The sequence below is a fragment of the Ctenopharyngodon idella genome, chromosome 2 (assembly GCF_019924925.1).
Source record: "Ctenopharyngodon idella isolate HZGC_01 chromosome 2, HZGC01, whole genome shotgun sequence".
NCBI lineage: Eukaryota > Metazoa > Chordata > Actinopteri > Cypriniformes > Xenocyprididae > Ctenopharyngodon > Ctenopharyngodon idella.
This window is the reverse complement of record NC_067221.1, coordinates 18,815,931-18,834,267: the sequence shown is the minus strand read 5'-3', so window position 1 is coordinate 18,834,267 and position 18,337 is coordinate 18,815,931. Positions and strand designations below refer to the sequence as shown.

General features: G+C 35.1%; 1 protein-coding gene across 1 annotated transcript; it reads left to right on the top strand.

Annotated features, from left to right (window-relative positions):
• The first annotated feature begins 360 nt into the window (after positions 1-360).
• scinlb (scinderin like b) lies at positions 361-17,426 on the top strand. Its single transcript, XM_051869089.1, has 17 exons — positions 361-529; positions 2,231-2,416; positions 5,358-5,512; positions 5,863-6,024; positions 6,798-6,947; positions 7,419-7,508; positions 9,215-9,347; positions 9,770-9,858; positions 10,372-10,587; positions 11,653-11,786; positions 11,891-11,981; positions 13,777-13,947; positions 14,027-14,201; positions 14,284-14,399; positions 14,484-14,561; positions 15,211-15,271; positions 16,466-17,426. The coding sequence occupies exons 2-17, from the start codon at positions 2,236-2,238 to the stop codon at positions 16,624-16,626; spliced, it is 2,163 nt and encodes a 720-aa protein (XP_051725049.1). The 5' UTR covers positions 361-529; positions 2,231-2,235; the 3' UTR covers positions 16,627-17,426.
• The last annotated feature ends 911 nt before the right edge of the window (positions 17,427-18,337 follow it).

The window sequence follows — 18,337 nt, the reverse complement described above, 5'->3', positions numbered from 1 at the left end:
TTATTTTTAGCTAACAGCAATGAGAATAAACACAAGTGAACATACCAAGAAACAGTTGTCTGATCTAAAATGGTTCATATGTAATTTAAATTTGTGGCAAATGGGGGGAAAAAAGCACTGAAGTTGTTTTATTAAATGGCGGTGTTGAAAAATACTACAATAAAGACTACAGTTACACTTTATGTCAGTAAATCTCACAAAACAAAAGCTTTAGAATCGCATATTAAGCCAAAGATGCAAAGTGAACTTCTAGGCAGTGTGAAAACCTAGCGAGCTGATACCTGGACGCATTTTTGGTTAAATATGCATTCGTGCCAGTCTAATGCCTTAAATGCTTGTCTAGGTATAACTAAACTGACATTAGGTTGGGTTGGATGTTTGCCCGATACACGCCCCTGTTACACGCCTCTGTTACACAGACACTCCCTCCAGTTAAATCGCGGATTCGGAAAAATAAATTCTACACTTTGTGTATCTACACATCGCCTTTTCTCGTGCACTGACAGCTTTCTGCCTCTACCACAATCTCGTAAGTTGTTTTCATTATTCTGTTTTAACGTAATTTCTCTCTATCTGCAAAAGGAAAGACTAAATGAATGAGTGTTTTGTTTTGTTTTTTCTTGAAGCAATGTAGTTGCTTATAGAACTGTGGTAGTATAGCTTATAAATGTTACTGTTTGCATATACACATAGTAAGTCGAAGTTTGCGAAATATGTTATCCAGATGTGAATGAGGTTTATTGCACGTCACGTTTCCCCCTTTATGAGACAAAGTCCAGTTTGCTGTAGGTACTAAAGTGTTGTGCACGATTATTCTTTTCTGCGCAGAAAAGTGACATGCCTTGAATACAGTAAAGTACAGCAGAGAAGGAAGAAAAAAAGAATCTTTGCAGCATTTGTAGTTATGTAATCTCATAAATGCATGTTACTGCTACACTTCATGCATATGCAGCTGCTTGTCATTTAGTTGCATTTGATCGTTTATTCTTGTTATAGCCTAGGAACTATGTCGACTTTTACCCCGCATTATTTAATTAAATATAATTTTATCCTTGAATTATATGTTTTAATATATTCAAAGTGACAGTAAATACATTTATAAAGTTACAAAATAATAATATAAATATAAAAATGTATAAATAATATGAATAAAAAATTCAAATCCATTCAAATCTATTAATCAAAGAATCCTGAGAAAAGTATCACATTTTGAACAAAAATATCAAGTAAGACAACTGTTGTCAACATTGATGATAATCAGAAATGTTTCTTGACCCCTGGAATAAATTACATTTTAATAACTATATATTAAAACATAAAGCAGCTATTTTAAATTGTAATAATATTTCACAATATTTTTTTTTCTGTTTTTTGATCAAATATGCAGCCTTGGTGAGAGTTCTATCAAAATTCATCTATCAAAAACATTAAAAAATCTTGTTGATTTGGTTATTAAAACAGGCTGAACTAATAACATAATGAGAAGGTTTATTAAAGTTACTCAGAGAGCCATTTACATCTGCTGCAGGAAATATGTAAACATATACATTTGCATGTATTGTGGTTTTTGTGCTTCAACGCCATGTCCTAGATGTATACTATTTCAAACGAAGACCAACAAAAGAAAACCCATAAGCATTAGCATGGAGGCTTTTTATTTCATATACTAGCATGAAAACCACTTACTATTAACATGACTGAAGAATCCTAAAACATTATATAAAAAGCATATCACCTTATTAAATGTTTAAATTAGTTTCTGAGGAATATGTTGACTCTTTAGTCAGTTCAGTTCAGGCAGCGCCTATGTCAAGTTTATCACCTTGATCATGTGTTGCTCTTCAGCTTCAGCTTATCAGCTGTTTGTGGTAGTCAACAACACTATAATGACTAAGGTGCTCTTTTAAAAGGCTTATCTATCCTGTCACACAGACGCACACACAGAGGTGTGATGTATGGTGCATTGCATTTGAATCTGAATTTTTGCATGTAAGTAAATAGTGTAGACACATAGTCGCCATACTTTGCTAGACTGCATATTTTATGGGGGACTGTGATTCCAGAATCAGTTCTGAGGCACTAGCTTTCTCAGAGGAACGGATACTTCTTATTTCTCTAAAGCCTATTTTTGTTCTCCTTTGCCTACACGCTTGATGTTTCTCATTTTTACTAGTATGATGTAATGCTCTGAATAGACATCCAAACCTTTTATCTTCTGCTTCCCTTCCAGTCACTATGGTGTCCCATAAGGAGTTTGAGACTGCAGGAAAGGCTCCTGGTCTGCAGGTATGGCGCATTGAGAACATGGACCTGAAGCCAGTGCCTAAGAACCTCTATGGCAACTTCTATACGGGTGACGCCTACCTCCTGCTGTACACCACCACCGCACCCTCGTACTATATACACATGTGGATGGGTAAGTGACACGCCTAGTGATCGAGTTAGAAGTAACATTGGTGCCTGGAACAGCATATTCTCAGAGCTAAATGTTGCTGATGCATTTTACCAATGGATGTAATATAATATGAATATATTTTCTCACTCATGGTGGACCTCATATTTCTTAATTTGCTTAATTTAGATGAGGAAGCATGTGGCTTGTTTGTCATCTTTTCAGTTTCAATGGCTATTTTTAAGAAGGTGCTGGTTTGCTTTTTTTTTTTTTTTTAGCTCTTTATAAATGTCTGTTGTGGGTTTTTAAAGAAATGCTGTTTATCTTCTGTCAAAGACATGCATTTACCATTGTTTGGGTGAATTTTCGAGATCAGAATAGGATAGGAATGGGATAGAAATGGGACAGAGATGCGATTGGGAATTTTACATGAGGGTAAAAGATTTCCCCATACAGATTTGGCCTTGGTCACCTGAATTTTTCACATTGACTAATAGAAAGTTGCTTAGTTTGAAAGTGACTTCTGTGTAAACTGTGCTTCGTGCATCGCTAAATGGACCTTTTTGCCTGCTAATGTGACAGTACCTTTACGCCAGTATGGTGGCAAGTGATTGTCTTTTATAATGAGTCTTTGAATCATTCATTCAGCCGATTCAACAACACTGTTTCTTGCAGGAACGAAACAAGATACTGTCTTTATGAATGAGTCATTGAATCATTCATTCAACCAGTTAATTTAACAATACTGATTCATTCAGGAATGAAACAATGAGTGTCTTTATGAATGAGTCATTGAATCATTTACTCAAATATTTTGTTCAAAAACACTGATTCATTTAGGAACTGTGTGTTGTTTGGAGATGCACAAAGGTTGATTCTGCTTTGGCATAGTTTGGAATTATTTTCTGCAAGTGGTGCTCACTTCAGAGTCAAATTACATCCATCTTCTCCTCTGTGGACCTAATGGATGGAGCTTGACCTTATTACCTAATAATTACTCATTAATTACTATTAATTACTCACCCTCAAGTCGTTTCAAACCTGTAAAACTTTCATTTATATTCGGAATGCAAATAAAGATATTTTTGATGAAATCAGAGAGGTTTCTGTCCCTCCATAGACAGCTACACAATTGGAACTTTTGACGCTTCGTAAAAAAAAGTTCGTAAAGATATTGGAAAACGAGAGGCTGCTCACTGCCGTGCCAATGGGTGGGGTTTGACATCCACTTCTTTTGATGTAAGATTGTTCAGATTGTTTAGATTGTTCATATGACAGTATGCTGACTTATGAGCTTCCCTCATCGGCTCATTAAGATGTGTGCTTCTTTTCTATAACTTACTTAAGACAATCCCTCCTACCCCTGAGGAGAAATTTGTTAGACTAAGTACAAATAGCATACCTTAGGAGGGTAGTCACTTTGAGGTTATTTAGTCACCTAAAGATTACACCGTGCCTTCACTTGTTTGTGTGGCAGTGTATCAAATGTTGGCTTTCAGCCCACCTAGGTTTATGTGGTCCGGTTTAATTCTAGAGACTGATCAGTGAAAAACTGTTTTTGTCCCGCCCAGTGGTTTAAACTTACTCGTTATACTCACAGGCATGCTCCAAACCATAGAAGTTCTCAGACATTTGACTGGAGCTGTAGTGTGAGAAAAAAAGGTTTATTTGAGGACACAGAGTGGAAAAACTTTTAATGTGCACCATGTGGCTGCTTTGGGGTTTTCATTTGGTTCTTATTTTTACCAAAAACAGATACACTGCATAAGCTGCTTGGCAACTGAGCTCAGTTATAGTGTTCCTGTAAGTTGTAGGACATTTTTTTTTCACTGACAGAAGCATCTAATAAGGCCTCAAAACATGTTTTCACTGTCTTTTGTATGCTGCTTTTGTGCCAAAGTTGAATAATGTTCATGATAAAGAAGCGGGAAGATCTTTTAAAAGGAGTGAAAGATTAAGTTTAAAACTTAATTTAATGATTTAATAACACAATAAAAGTACAAAAAAAAACTTAAAAAAAAAAAAAACTTTACACATTGAATATATATATGTATTACAAATATAATGAATTATTAATTCATAAATATCATTAGTTTTTGGGGAGCTGCACCACATTTTACAAGGAAAATATCAAGGATATTTTACAGCCTGAACTAACCCTGACTGACCCTATCAAAAAAAGGCCAAATTATTTGATATTTTAAGACTTTTTTTTTTAATTTTAAGACTTAAAAATAGTTTTCATTAATTAAAATAAAGATTAACTAAAATAAAATATAAATATTTAATGAAAAACTTAAATAAAATTTGCCATGGCAACTTACTGCAATAAAATAAGTTTAAGTACTTAAATTACTAAAACTGAAAATAAAAAATAAATAAAAACAAATAGAAATATTAAACTATGAGTGTGACAACTAAAGAAAAACTGAAACTAACAAAAATGACAAAAGCACATAATAAAATTACTAAAACTAAAATTAAAATGAACATATAAAAAATCTAATTCAAAATATTATTAAAAATAATAATAGAATAGTATATAAATAATACCAAAATAACACTGTGACACATGAGGATCTTCAGGAGTCCTCTTTATGATATCATTTCCTGTTTTATGCTTTTTTCCTGCACTTTTTTTTTTGTTGGTCACACCAAAAGTGTTTTAAATATTAATAAACAGTAAAGCAGTTTTGTTAAAATATTTTTTTCTGATAAATAATAATATATTAAAAATAAGATGTCTATAGGATTTCTTTTCAAGAAATTCATTCTTTTATTGAGGTTTCTTTTTCATTATGACATCAGCACAGTTGTATCACCCTAATGTTTTTGATTTTATGCCTCCCAAAAAATATCAAAATGAATTTTAATACAGAAATTAAAAACACGCTCATCAATAAGATACCACAAATAAACAACCCTTTCCTACTAATTCTCCTGTGATGATTTCTGTCTCTTTCAGGTAGTGAGTGTTCTCAAGATGAAAGTGGAGCCGCGGCTATCTTCGCCACACAGCTGGATGACTTTCTCGGAGGCGGTCCCGTTCAGTTCCGTGAGGTCCAAAACAACGAGTCACTCACCTTCCTGGGCTACTTCAAGTCTGGCATCAAGTATAAGGTAAACTCAGTTTTGTATTAATGAAAAATGGCCCTTCTCAGAAACAGAGTTCATCATTAACTTGCAGTGAGAATGCAAAATTTGACTTCCTGCTGGCTTTGCTTTGTAGAAGCACCAGGGTAGAATCAATTATGGCTTTGAAACATCCATTACTGTTTAGTCATGCCGCATTCTTTCCATTATATTCAGCAATTTGTTTAGCTCAGTAAGTTTGCTTGGCTCTTTGAGAAGCACTCTGCAGAGTGGTTTGCATTTAGTTCTTTGCTTGTGTTTTAGCTGTCTATTTTGGCAATTATCCCAGTACGGTTTTATATAATGGCATGAGTGAACTGTCGTTCCTGACTCCTCAGCAAGGTGGGGTTGCATCCGGCTTCCATCACGTGGTGACCAATAATGTGGATGTGAAGCGTCTGCTGCACATCAAGGGCAGGAGGGCCATCAGAGCCACTGAGGTGGAGATGTCCTGGAGCAGCTTCAACAAAGGAGACTGCTTTATTGTAGACCTGGGGAAGGTACGGATATATGAACCTGACCTGACCACACTGGAAAACATTTCATTTTATTTATATACTTTCCTGCAACAATTAGAGATGCCAATAGAAAACATTTGAATGGAATTAATTACATATTACATGGCATAACACTTATCAATATTTGCAAAGAAAAAACAAACCAAGATAATTCAAAGACTATTATTATTGTGACATATAGGAAAGCTGTTAAATAGATAGTGGCTTTAGAAGTCAATATATATTTAAAGTGCTCCTGTTATGCTTTTTCAAATATTAACTTTCATGCAGTGTGTAATATAGCTGTTTGTGAATGTAAAAGGTCTAGCAAGTTTTTAAGATCAATGTGTATGAAAAATAAAGTTATTGCCTCCCAAAAGAAAGAATCGATTCTGAACTGCCGAAACCAGTCTCACTTCCTGTTATACCTACATAACAACATAACAATTTTGCATAGGGCCAGCCTTCTGGTCTTCTACTTTGATCCACAAACACTGTAGCTGTAGATGAGGCCTGGAAGAGTTTGGTTTGTGTTGTCGTCATGTTGAGAAGATGTTTTCTGCACTGTGAAAGCAAATCCACTTTGATGCACTTTACAAAGGACGTGGACTCGGGCTGGAATTGATACGGAAAACTGATGCCATATATTCACTGTCACTCTTTATCAATTTAATGCATCCTTGCTCAAAAAAAGTATTATTTCTTTCTTTTAAAATAAAATCTTACTGACCCCAAACATTTGTTATTTTAAAGACACTTCTCTCATTTTTTGTTAGGATATTTATCAGTGGTGTGGCAGCGAATGCAATCGTTTTGAGCGTCTGAAGGCCTCCCAGTTGGCCATCGATATCCGGGACAATGAGAGGAACGGCAGGGCCAAGCTGATCATGGTGGAGGATGGGGCTGAACCAGAGGTTCTGACTCAAGTGAGTGAAAGATTTAATCCCTACTTTTCCTGTAACAATTTCTGCACAACCTCCATCTGAATTACTCCACAATATGAGTAGAAATCCACTTCAAAATCCCTCTCATTTTATTTGTTTGTGTTTGTTGGTGAAGTTCAAAATGTACAAATCTGACACTTCCAAAAAATGCCTGCTTTTAAAAAAATATATGTAGTGTTACATTTCCATGGATGCTGAATGAACACATATTATGGTATGGACAGCATCAGCCAGGCCTGACGTAAAGCTTGGCACAATGGCTTGCTTGTTTGTGTTCTGGCTCTGGCTTGTGTATTTTGCTAATGAGAATGCATGTGTTAAATGAAAGAGGAAGAGTTTTGCATGCCAAATATTCAGTCTGCTGTCAGGTCATTCAGCACAGGGTTGAATGGTAGGTCCACATAAGGCCCCACTGTGCACATATGGGCCCTAATCCTGTATTTCCTCCCGCAGGTTCTTGGGCCCAAATCCAGCATCAGCCCTGCAATTCCAGACGACGAGGAAGTGGAAAAGTCCAACAAGAAGAAGGGAGCATTGTACATGGTAATAAATGCTGCATCCAAATATGCATACAATTCATCCTATATAGTATGCAAAATTAGAATTAGTGTGTCCCAAATTGAACTGTGTTGAATTGAGTATCCCAACAATACCCGGATAGTTTACTATTTCCGGTATTGCCCACAGCCCGTTTTATGTTGGACAAGGATTCGATTAGAACTACAAACACAAGTGTTGAAAAACTACAAACATGGTGAATGCGCCAGACCAGTGGTTAAAAGGGTTAGTTCACTCAAAAATGAAAATTCTGTCATTAATTACTCACCCTCATGTCCTTCCAAACATGTAAAACTTTCGTTCATCTTCGGAACACAAATTAAGATATTTTAATGAAATCTGAAAGCTTTTTCTGTACCTCCATTGACAGTTTAGGCAACTACAACTTTCAAGGCCCAGAAAGGTAGTAAAGACATCATTAAAGTAATCCATGTGACTCCAGTGGTTTAACCACAATTTTATCAAGCGATGTGAGTGCTTTGTTTGTGCAAAAAAACAAAACAAACAAACATAAATTACCATGTATTTCTCTCAAATAAAATTACATTATACACATTCAAGATAGAGAGGTATATTATACATACATATACATAACACTCATACACTTCACATAACTACATGTAAATGGCGTTTTTGTTTTGTACTTATGTTAATCTTCAATTTATTTGTACTGCACTGTTAAGTCTATTTTTTGTACTATGTTTTCATTGTATGTCTTACTAGTCTTGCTCTAAAAAAAAAAAATTGTAAATAAAGTGGTAAATTATGTTTTTTGCACACACAAAGTACTTGCGACGCTTCATAAAATTGAGGTTAAACCACTGGAGTCACATGGATTACTTTAATGATGTCTAGAGTACTTTCTGGGGCTTAAAAGTGGTAGTTGCTTAGCTGTCGATAGAGGGACAGAAAGCTTTCAGACTTCATCAAAAAGATCTTCATTTGTGTTCCAAAGATGAATTAAAGTCTTACAGGTGTGGAACGACATGAGGATGAGTAATTAATGACAGATTTTTCACTTTTGAGTGAACTAACCATTTAAGTAAAGAGGTTTAGATAAAGGGGTTTGAGTGATTAATAAGTATGATGAAAAAATATTAATTCAATGTTATCCACATTATATTTCATCTGGAACAACATTGTGAACTTTCATAACATTCGGTCATTAACTTTTAAATGCATCGTTATGTAAACATGATGCTCCGCATGAAAGACCCACAAAGAGCAGATCAATGCGCTACTACATTTCCCTCCAATATGGTAAGAAATGAATTTAAATGAATTGTGGAAGATGTGACAAGATGATTGACAGGGCAGTTTAAACAGTAACAGGATGTATGTAACTTCACGACAAAGCTTGTCTACTCTTCTGCCACACTCAAAAGTTTGTTCTTTTTCAGTTTTTCTTCACAAAAAGAGTACATAGGGCCTAGTATAAGTAGGTGAATAGGTATGCAGAGAAAGACTCTTATCTCTACTTATATTTTAGCTCATTGGTACATATTCATATTCTTAATTATTTATGTCGACTGTTTTACATTTACACAGCTGACAGCTGTAAAGCCTAAAATGCTGCCACATGATTCACACAAGGACAAAACGTTGTGTTTCTCATCATCTATGTATTTTTTAAGAGTTCAACACCTTTATTTACCTCTTTTCAATTTGTGTGGTTTATATTGTTATTGTAGATCTCAGATGCCTCTGGCTCCATGAAAACATCTGTCGTGGCCCAGACCAGCCCGTTCAAGCAGGAGATGCTCTCCCCCGAAGAGTGTTACATCCTGGACAATGGAGTTGACAAGAATGTGTTTGTATGGAAAGGTGTGTCTCTTAGTGTGTTTGAGTTGTTAACTTTAAAATCAACATGAAATCAAAATCAAACCTATTTTCTTGCTTAATAAACATTCCTGGTCTTATTGTGCATCATTAATCGGTGCACATTATTCCAAAGAAAACAAGTGAATCAATATGAAGTAACACCACCTCTGAAACAACTTTCCTTTTCATGCTCATCTAGACCATATAGACTATTAATGTTATCCAACAGTCAGTAGTATGAATCCGTTTAGACATTTGAATGTGCCTTGTATCTTATTACAGAAATGTCACACTAATACTATCTTTGTGTGTTGTTTCCCACAACACTGGCATGCAAAGGCCCTTACTTTAAATATGCCACAATTTTTTCATAAAGATGAAAGAGCTTTATTTGGCGTATGACTCTGTCTACCCTTTCCCAACAGGACCGAATGCAAACACATCTGAACGCAAAGCAGCTATGAAAGCAGCAGAGCAGTTCATTAAAGAGAAGAACTACTCTAGTAAAACACAGGTACATACACATACACATGAGCATTTTAAACACACACACACTGGTGACACTTTATGGTAAGGACTCATTTGTTAATATTAGTTAATGCATTAACTAACATGAACTAACAAAGAAATATTTTTTACAGCATTTATTAACTTTTGATCTTAATAATGTTAGTAAATGTGGAAATTAACATTAAGATTAATAAATGCTGTACAAGTATTGTTCATTGTTTTATCTAATGAAGTTAACTAATGTTAACAAATAAAACCTTATTGTAAAGTGTTACCTACAAACTTATAATATTGACATTCATAGAAAAAGGCCTGTCACTTATCAGTTTTTACCTTATAAATATTCTGATTTGTAAAAATTTTGAAACGATTTGTATGCAATGAGTATGCAAAGGTTATATAACATCTTACATAAAATATGACTTAAGATATGTTTACTACATTTTTTTTGATGGTGTATATGTAAAGAGCTAATGTTTGATTACTAATGCTGTACATTCAATGCTTGGCGCTGTAGATCCAGGTGCTGCCTGCAGGGGGCGAGACCACCCTGTTCAAGCAGTTCTTCTCTAACTGGAAGGACAAGGACCAAACCACTGGCCCTACCAAGGCCTACACCATAGGCAAAATAGCCCATGTGGAGCAGATTCCTTTCGATGCCTCTAGCCTCCACAACAACAAGGCCATGGCAGCCCAGCACAACATGGTCGATGATGGTTCTGGAAAAGTCCAGGTAAATTTCATCTTGGCATTCAAACTCTCTCACACTGACTTACACTACCGTTCAAATGTTTGGGGCCGTTAAGATTTTTTATTAAAGAAATTAAGACTTTTATTCAGCAAGGATGCATTGCATTGCTCAAAAAAGACATTTATAAATTTAAAAATTCCCATTTCAAATAATTGCTTTTAAGCTTTCTGTTCATCAAAAAAACTAGAAAAAAAATGTATCATGGTTTCCATAGAATTATTATAATGATTTCTGAAGGATCATGTGACACTAAAGACTGGAGTAATGATGCTGAGAATTTAGCTTTGCCATCACAGGAATACATTAAATTTTTAAATATATTAAAATAGAAAACAGTCATTTTAAATTGTAATAATATTTCACAATCTGACTGTTTTTACTGTATTTTTAATCAAATAAATGCAGCCTTGGTCAGCATAAGAGACTTAAAAGGCATAATAGAAAAAAATCTTACCCAAACTTTTAAACGGTAGTCTAAAAAAAGTTGATTAACATGTTTAAGGCCTACTATAATTTTAGATCTATACCATTTAACAAATTCTAACAAAACAAAAAATAAAAAAATCATAATAAAGTGTCCACCCAAAGATCTTTGCAGGCTTTTAATGTAGACTATTATAGAATCAAATGACCTTTTTGGCATAGGCCGCTTTAAATTTTTAAGAAATTATTAAAACATTTACTAACCATATTTTTTTCTTACAAGTCATTATATGTATTTTCATTCAGAAAAAAAATTAAATACATATATTTTTTCTTATGAGATTTAAAAAAAAAAAGATTTCCTTTATAATTTTTGTCTTTTCCACGTCACTTACATAAGTGAGAATCCAAATATTATATATCTTATCTTATTATATATCTTATATGCAATTTAAACCATATTCTAAATGTAAGTTCCTCGCCAGTCGCAAAAATCCATTTTTACTTGCATTTGGCGCTTAATGAAGACTTAATGTTGCTGCTTATATGTATAAAGGGGAGATCAAGTTCAAGGCAATGTTCTTTAATCAGTCTGTCATTAACACTCACGTTTGTCTGAGTCAGATCTGGCGTGTGGAGGGAGGAGACCGTGTCCCGGTGGATCCCTCTACCTACGGTCAGTTCTTTGGGGGAGACTGTTACCTGATCCTCTACAGTTACAAACAGGGAAGCAGGGAGCAGCATCTCATCTACACCTGGTAAGTCCATAACGTGTTTACAGTGTTTTATGGCATATTATCTATTCTGTTTGTGACAAATTAATAGAGTTTCATCATATTATATGTGTGATGTTGTGTTGCAGGCAGGGCCTGAAGTGCACTCAGGACGAGCTGGCAGCTTCTGCCTTCCTTACTGTCCAGCTGGACGATTCCATGGGAGGAGCTCCAGTTCAGGTGGGAATAATCAGTTTGTGGAAGAAAACAGCATTTTGAAGAGTTCCAATACGTTAAGCACTAACAATTCATATTATAACTGATATTGTAGTGTTTTTGGCTAACATAGTGACATGTTTGATTAGTTGCAGTCCACATACAATCAGATTTATGCATACTTTAGTGTCTTTACTCTTGTTCAAAAACATTGGGATTGGTAAGATGTTTTTGAAAGAAGTATCTTATACACACCAAGTATTTATTAAAATAAAATATAAAATACAATAAAAACTGTAATATTGTAAATTGTGTAAAATAACTGTTTTCTATTTGAATATATTTTAAAATGTAATTTATTCCTGTGATGCAAAGCTGCATTTTCAGTGTCACATGATCCTTCAGAAATCATTGTAATATGATGATTTCTGAAGGAACATTTCTTATTATTAATGTTGAAAACAGTTGTATACAATTTTTTTTTTTTTTTTTCAGAATTCTTTGATTAATAAAAAGTTTAAAGGAACAGCATTTATCTCTTTATCATAAATGTCACTTCTGATCTGTTTTATGCATTAATTTTTTTTTTTATTATTGATCCCAAACTTTTGAACTGTAGTGTATAATGTTACAAAAGCTAGAATTTCAGATAAATGCTGTTCTTTTAAACTTTCTATTAATCAAATAATCCTGAACATTTTTTTACACAACTGTTTCCAACACTGATAATAATAATAAATGTTTCTTGAGCAGCAAATCAGCATATTTCTGATTTCTGAAGGATCATGTGACACTAAAGACTGGAGTAATGATGCTGAAAATTCAGCTTTGCCATAACAGGAATAAATTACATTTTTAAATATATTCAAATTGAAAACGGTCATTTTAAATTGTAAAAGTATTTCACAATATTACTGTTTTTGCTGTATTTTGGATCAAATAAATGCAGTCTTGATGAACATGAAAGACTTAAAAAATCTTACCGATCTAAAACTTTTGAACAGCAGTGTATGTCTATCCCTCACAGCCCCTCAAAAAAATTTAAAGATGGCTCTGCTGTGAAAAAAGGTCTATAAAGAATCCAACAAGAAATTTGCTGTATTTTTGATGGTAACCACCAGGGTGCGATCTTGATCAGAAGAGCCATTAAAGGATTAGTTCACTTTAAAATGAAAATTACCCAAAGATTTACTCACCCTCAAGCCATCCTAGGTGTATATGACTTTTCTTCTTTCTGATGAACACAATCTGAGTTACATTAATAAATATCCTAACGCATCCGAGCTTTATAATGTCAGTGAGCGATACCAGTGAGTATGAAGCTAGCAAAAGTGCAACCATCCATTATAAACGTACCCCACATGGCTCTGCGGAGTTAATAAAGGCCTTCTGAAGTGAAGCGATGCATTTGTGTAAGAAAAATATCCATATTTAACAAGTTATAAAGTAAAATATCTAGCTTCCGCCAGAGCGCCTTCCGTATTGAACTTACGAAGAAAGTGTAACGCCTCTCGCAGTTCAAAATGCTTACACTACGTCCTATACCTTCCATTTTCAAATTATGAAAAAAGCATAACTGACGTGACGTCAGGATATTTATTAATATAACTCCAATTGTGTTCATCAGAAGAAAGTCATATACACCTAGGATGGCTTGAGGGTGAGTAAAACTTGGGGGATAATTTTCATTTTAAAGTGAACTAATCCTTTAAATATAATACTCTCAACCTACATAGTTGGTCTGTTATGACTTTTATCAGTTGTAGTCATTATTAAAAAGATGCTAAAACAATTTTATCCATCTGAATACATTGCTCAGGTGCGAGTGACACAGGGTCAGGAACCCCCCCACCTGATGAGTCTGTTCAAAGGCAAACCTATGATCATTCATAGTGGAGGCACGTCCCGCAAGGACGGCCAGACCAAGGCAGGCAGCACGCGTCTCTTCCACATCCGACAGAGCTCTTCTAGAGCCACACGCGCTGTAGAGGTCAGTCACAGTCTGGACACTGTCATATATATATAGTATGATTCTTCTCATTAATCACTGCATTTATCTTCCATTATAGGTTGAACCATCTGCATCCAACTTAAACACCAATGACGTGTTTGTGCTGAAGTCGCCAGATTGTGTGTTTGTGTGGAAAGGAGCAGGTGCCAGCGAGGAAGAAATGGTCGCTGCTAAGTATGTCGTGAGTGTGCTGGATAAAAAATCCACTGATGTGGCTGAGGGTAAAGAACCAGGTGAGAGTCCGCCATGTTTTTTTGTGTGAGGTGCAGCATGTGATCCTGATTTAACTCCTTTCTTATGTAACTCTCTCTTCAGCTGGATTCTGGTCAGCTTTGGGCGGGAAGAAGGAATACCAAACCTCTTCAACTCTAAGAAATATGGTCAAACCACCACGTCTGTTCGGCTGCTCCAATAAGACGGGCCGGCTAGTGGTAAGTAAGAGTCACAGAACCACACAGGCTGCGGATTGTGAATGTGATAAAGTCATGGATGGAATGTCTTGTGCTTTCTCTCAGGTTGAGGAAGTACCTGGAGACTTTACTCAGGCAGACTTGGCTACCGATGATGTGATGTTGCTTGACACCTGGGATCAGGTGAGTTAATGCCTATATAAGGGATTTTAAAGTGTGATTTCTAGACCTGTAAAAGGCATGGAAAATAATGACATCTTAAAAGTTATGAAATTTCTTTAATATAATTTTTTTCTAGCTGTGTCGTTGAAATTGCTGACAAATGACCATAGTTATGAGTTAAAAATAATTTTAAAAAGCTTATTCCGTAATCACAAACTTATAGTGGAAATGTCATATAAATATATTAATATATTAACATATATTTAATATAATTATTTTTAATCCTAGTTTGTGTATATTTAAAAGTTTAAAGATCAAAAAACAAATAAGATCCGCACATGAAAAATCATGAATTTATTGTCCAGAGGCCACAAATTTTGATCTTTGAGCTATTTTTTGGATCTACACACCACCTGAAGTTTATGTATTTAATTTATTTGGACTTGTGTCTGGTGCTACGCTTTTTCAGTCTCTCTAATTAAATGTTTGAAAATAAGTCACTACAGCTGAAGTATCAGAAATATTTTAGTCTACATGGGGGTCTTCAAATGTTGTCTTGTATAATCAGGGGCCTTGGAGTCAAAAGGTTGAGCACCAATAGTTTAGACTGGCTTTACTTGTACATATGTAGTTAACGCCTATAATGTTAAAAAACTGCTGCTCTTTCTAGATCTTTCTTTGGATTGGTAATGAAGCCAATGAGGTCGAAAAAACTGAGTCACCAAAAATAGGTGAGTTGACATATTTACTAAATCATTTTTCATGATAAAACATTGAGTTTTAAGTTTTCTGTCTTTGTCAGAGCAGAATCACTCACATTATCCTCCATCATAAAACATATATTTCCGGTCCTGGATGCTGATTGTTCAGTACAGAATTCCAGTCATGTTCCACTCTGTTCTATTAAAGGGTTAGTTCACCCAAAAATGAAAATTCTGCCATCATTTACTCACCCTCGTGTTGTTGCAAACCCATAAGACTTTTGTTCATCTTTGAAACACAAACGAAGATATTTTTTAATAAAATCTGAGCCAGTTGTGTACTCTCCATAGCTATGCAACTACCACTTTGACGCTTCAAAAATTCATAAAGAGTTCGAAAAACTAAGCCATCTGAATTGAGTGGTTTAGTCAAAAAATTTTGAAAAGACATGATCGCTTTACATGATGAACGGATTAAATTTTAAGCTCAACCGAACCTGCTTTATGCCTGAGAACAAACCACATTGGTTCTTGTGAAAGCTCAAACGTGCTGCGTAACACACGAGAATGAACCTCATTGGTTTTCACACGTCAAGCTGTTTATCAGAACTGATGTGTGCATTGATAAAGGTTTATATGTGAATAAAAGCCTAAATTCAAACTGGTCATCATATAAATCATTTAAGTTTCTAACTAAACAACTCAATTCATATGATCTCTTTTACAATCCCTTTATGAACTTTTTGAAGCTTCAAAGTGGTAGTTGCATAGCTGTCAGTAGGGGAACAGAAAGCTCTCAGATTTCATCAAAAAGATCTTAATTTGTGTTCCAAAGATGAACGAAAGTCTTAAAGGTTTGGAATGACATGAGGGTGAGTAATTAATGACAGAATCTTCATTTTTAGGTGAACTTCTATAGTTTGTTTATAGCCTAACTTTTTACTTCTGGCTATTGTATTTAGGCTTCAAAATTCAGTATAGTTGTGTTTATTTGTGAAGATTATCTTAATGAAACTTGTTAGAATGAAATTGCTTTTGTTGGTCACAAAGCTTATTTTTCTGCAATAATCCAAAAGCCAATGGAAAAATCCTATTGGCTTTTTGTCAAGGGAACAAGGGTAATGCTGACTTCCGAGTTGGCCTAAAAAAATACATGATGCCTGTAGCGCTCTGTTCTGTTAAATACTGTACGTTTCAGCCTATAATGATGTTCTCTGTCTATAGCTAAGGATTATGTGGACTCAGATCCTTCTGGACGTCGTGGGCTGCCTATCACAACCATAAAGCAGGGGGCCGAGCCCCCAACCTTCACGGGCTGGTTCCAGGCCTGGGACTCTAAAATGTGGGACACTGACCCTCTGGAGAGAATCCGAGCTTCCTTTTAAACCCAGAACTGTTCTCTCTTCTTTTCTTTATACAAACACTTCCTGTTCCTGTGCCATAAATTGCAACTTTTTCAGATTTTACACAATTTAAAGATTGTTGAAATGCCCATCTCACTTAAAGGTGCACAAAGTAATTTTCTTTTTGGTTTACATTGTGTTGGCCAGTAGGGCAGTGGCCTTGGACTGCAATTAGTTTTTAGTTACTGATGCCATTGTAAAAACTTTGATCACAGTCAGCGATGATTCATTTATTCAGTGAGCAAAACAGTCCAGTAATAGGTGAGGTTTTGAGATAAAGTGAGTCTGTCCTCATGAGGCAACCCATTCCATGTAAAACAAAAACAGCTTATTTAGTACTACTGATCATTTTAACCATAACCAAAAGTACTGTAAAAAGTATTTAAAAAAAAAAAAAAAGTTTATAATGAGGTAAAATTACCTATTGCACCTTTAAGGCTGACAGATTCCATAGTTTTATTGAACCTAGTCTATTAAAATAGTTTTTGTGGATGCTAATAGACTAGGTTCTGTGTTCAACCAGAATCAGCTATCACAGTAGAAGGGAACCTGCCAAAACGATTAGCACTCATAATAGTTGGGTTAGAGTTACACTATTTTACCCTTGTTATTTAGTCTTTTGACTATTTATTTCTGGTTGGCACTGCCAATATGATCTCCTAACGTGTCAACGAGTATTAAAAATGTGTGGAAAAATTCTTTGACTTTTTTTTTACACCCAAGCCATTGATATATTTTCAGCTTGTTCTTTGTTAAACTTTAATAAATTTTGAGAAGATGAATTTGCTGTATTGTATATTTACTGCATATGACATGAACACACAAATTCAGCATTTTTATAATCATAATATACACCGATGAACCAAAACATTATGACCACCTGCCTAATATGCTGTTGGTCCTCCTCGTGCTGCCAAAACAGCACTGATTTGCCAAAGCATGGACTCTACAAGAAGCCAGGTGTCCTGTGGTATCTGGCACCAAGACATTAGCAGCAAGTTCTCTAGGTTGTGAGGTGGAGCTGCCGTGGTTTGAACTTGTTGATCCAGCACATCCCACAGATGCTCAACTGGATTGAGATCTGGGGAATTTAGAGGCCAGGGCAACACCTTAAACTCTTCATCATGTTCCGCAAACCATTCCTGAACAATGTGTGCTGTGTGGCAGGCTTCATTATCCTACTGAAAGAGGTCGCTTAAAAATTTTACCAACCCCTAACTTTTGAATGGTTGTATATGAATAATTGATTTACCACAATATAATTGTATTACAACATTCATTTTAATTTGGATCACAATGATAGACTTAGAAGTTTATCTGTTATACTCCTCCTCAGACTTTAAACAGGATAAGATTAAGTCATAGGCTTGGTCAAGTCTAATAAAACTATCACACTATTCAGTGGCGCTGTTTACTTTTGCCACAAAGCTGGGTAACTAGGCTACCTGTTTTCTCAACCTAGTGTCCTTAGAATGTCATGTTTGCCACAAAAAAACAAGCTTGTCTGAAATTGCTATCATGATGCACATGCAAGTTTTGAACAATTTTTTTACAGAAGCCGAGTTATGTCCTAAAAATCCTAGCTGAGTATGTGATTGTCCTGAACTGAAGCCATCCTGTATCATCCTCTTGAGATCTACAGCTCTCTCTTTATCCACATGTGCAAATGTGTTCTTGTAGCAGCCTGTCTCTA

Excerpts from the sequence above, each read along its gene's own strand:
- scinlb (XM_051869089.1), top strand. The coding sequence starts at position 2,236 with ATGGTGTCCCATAAGGAGTTTGAGACTGCAGGAAAGGCTCCTGGTCTG. Across the intron at positions 6,948-7,418 it reads AACCAGAGGTTCTGACTCAA|GTTCTTGGGCCCAAATCCAG; the intron begins GTGAGTGAAAGA and ends TTCCTCCCGCAG. Across the intron at positions 14,562-15,210 it reads TGCTTGACACCTGGGATCAG|ATCTTTCTTTGGATTGGTAA; the intron begins GTGAGTTAATGC and ends TGCTCTTTCTAG.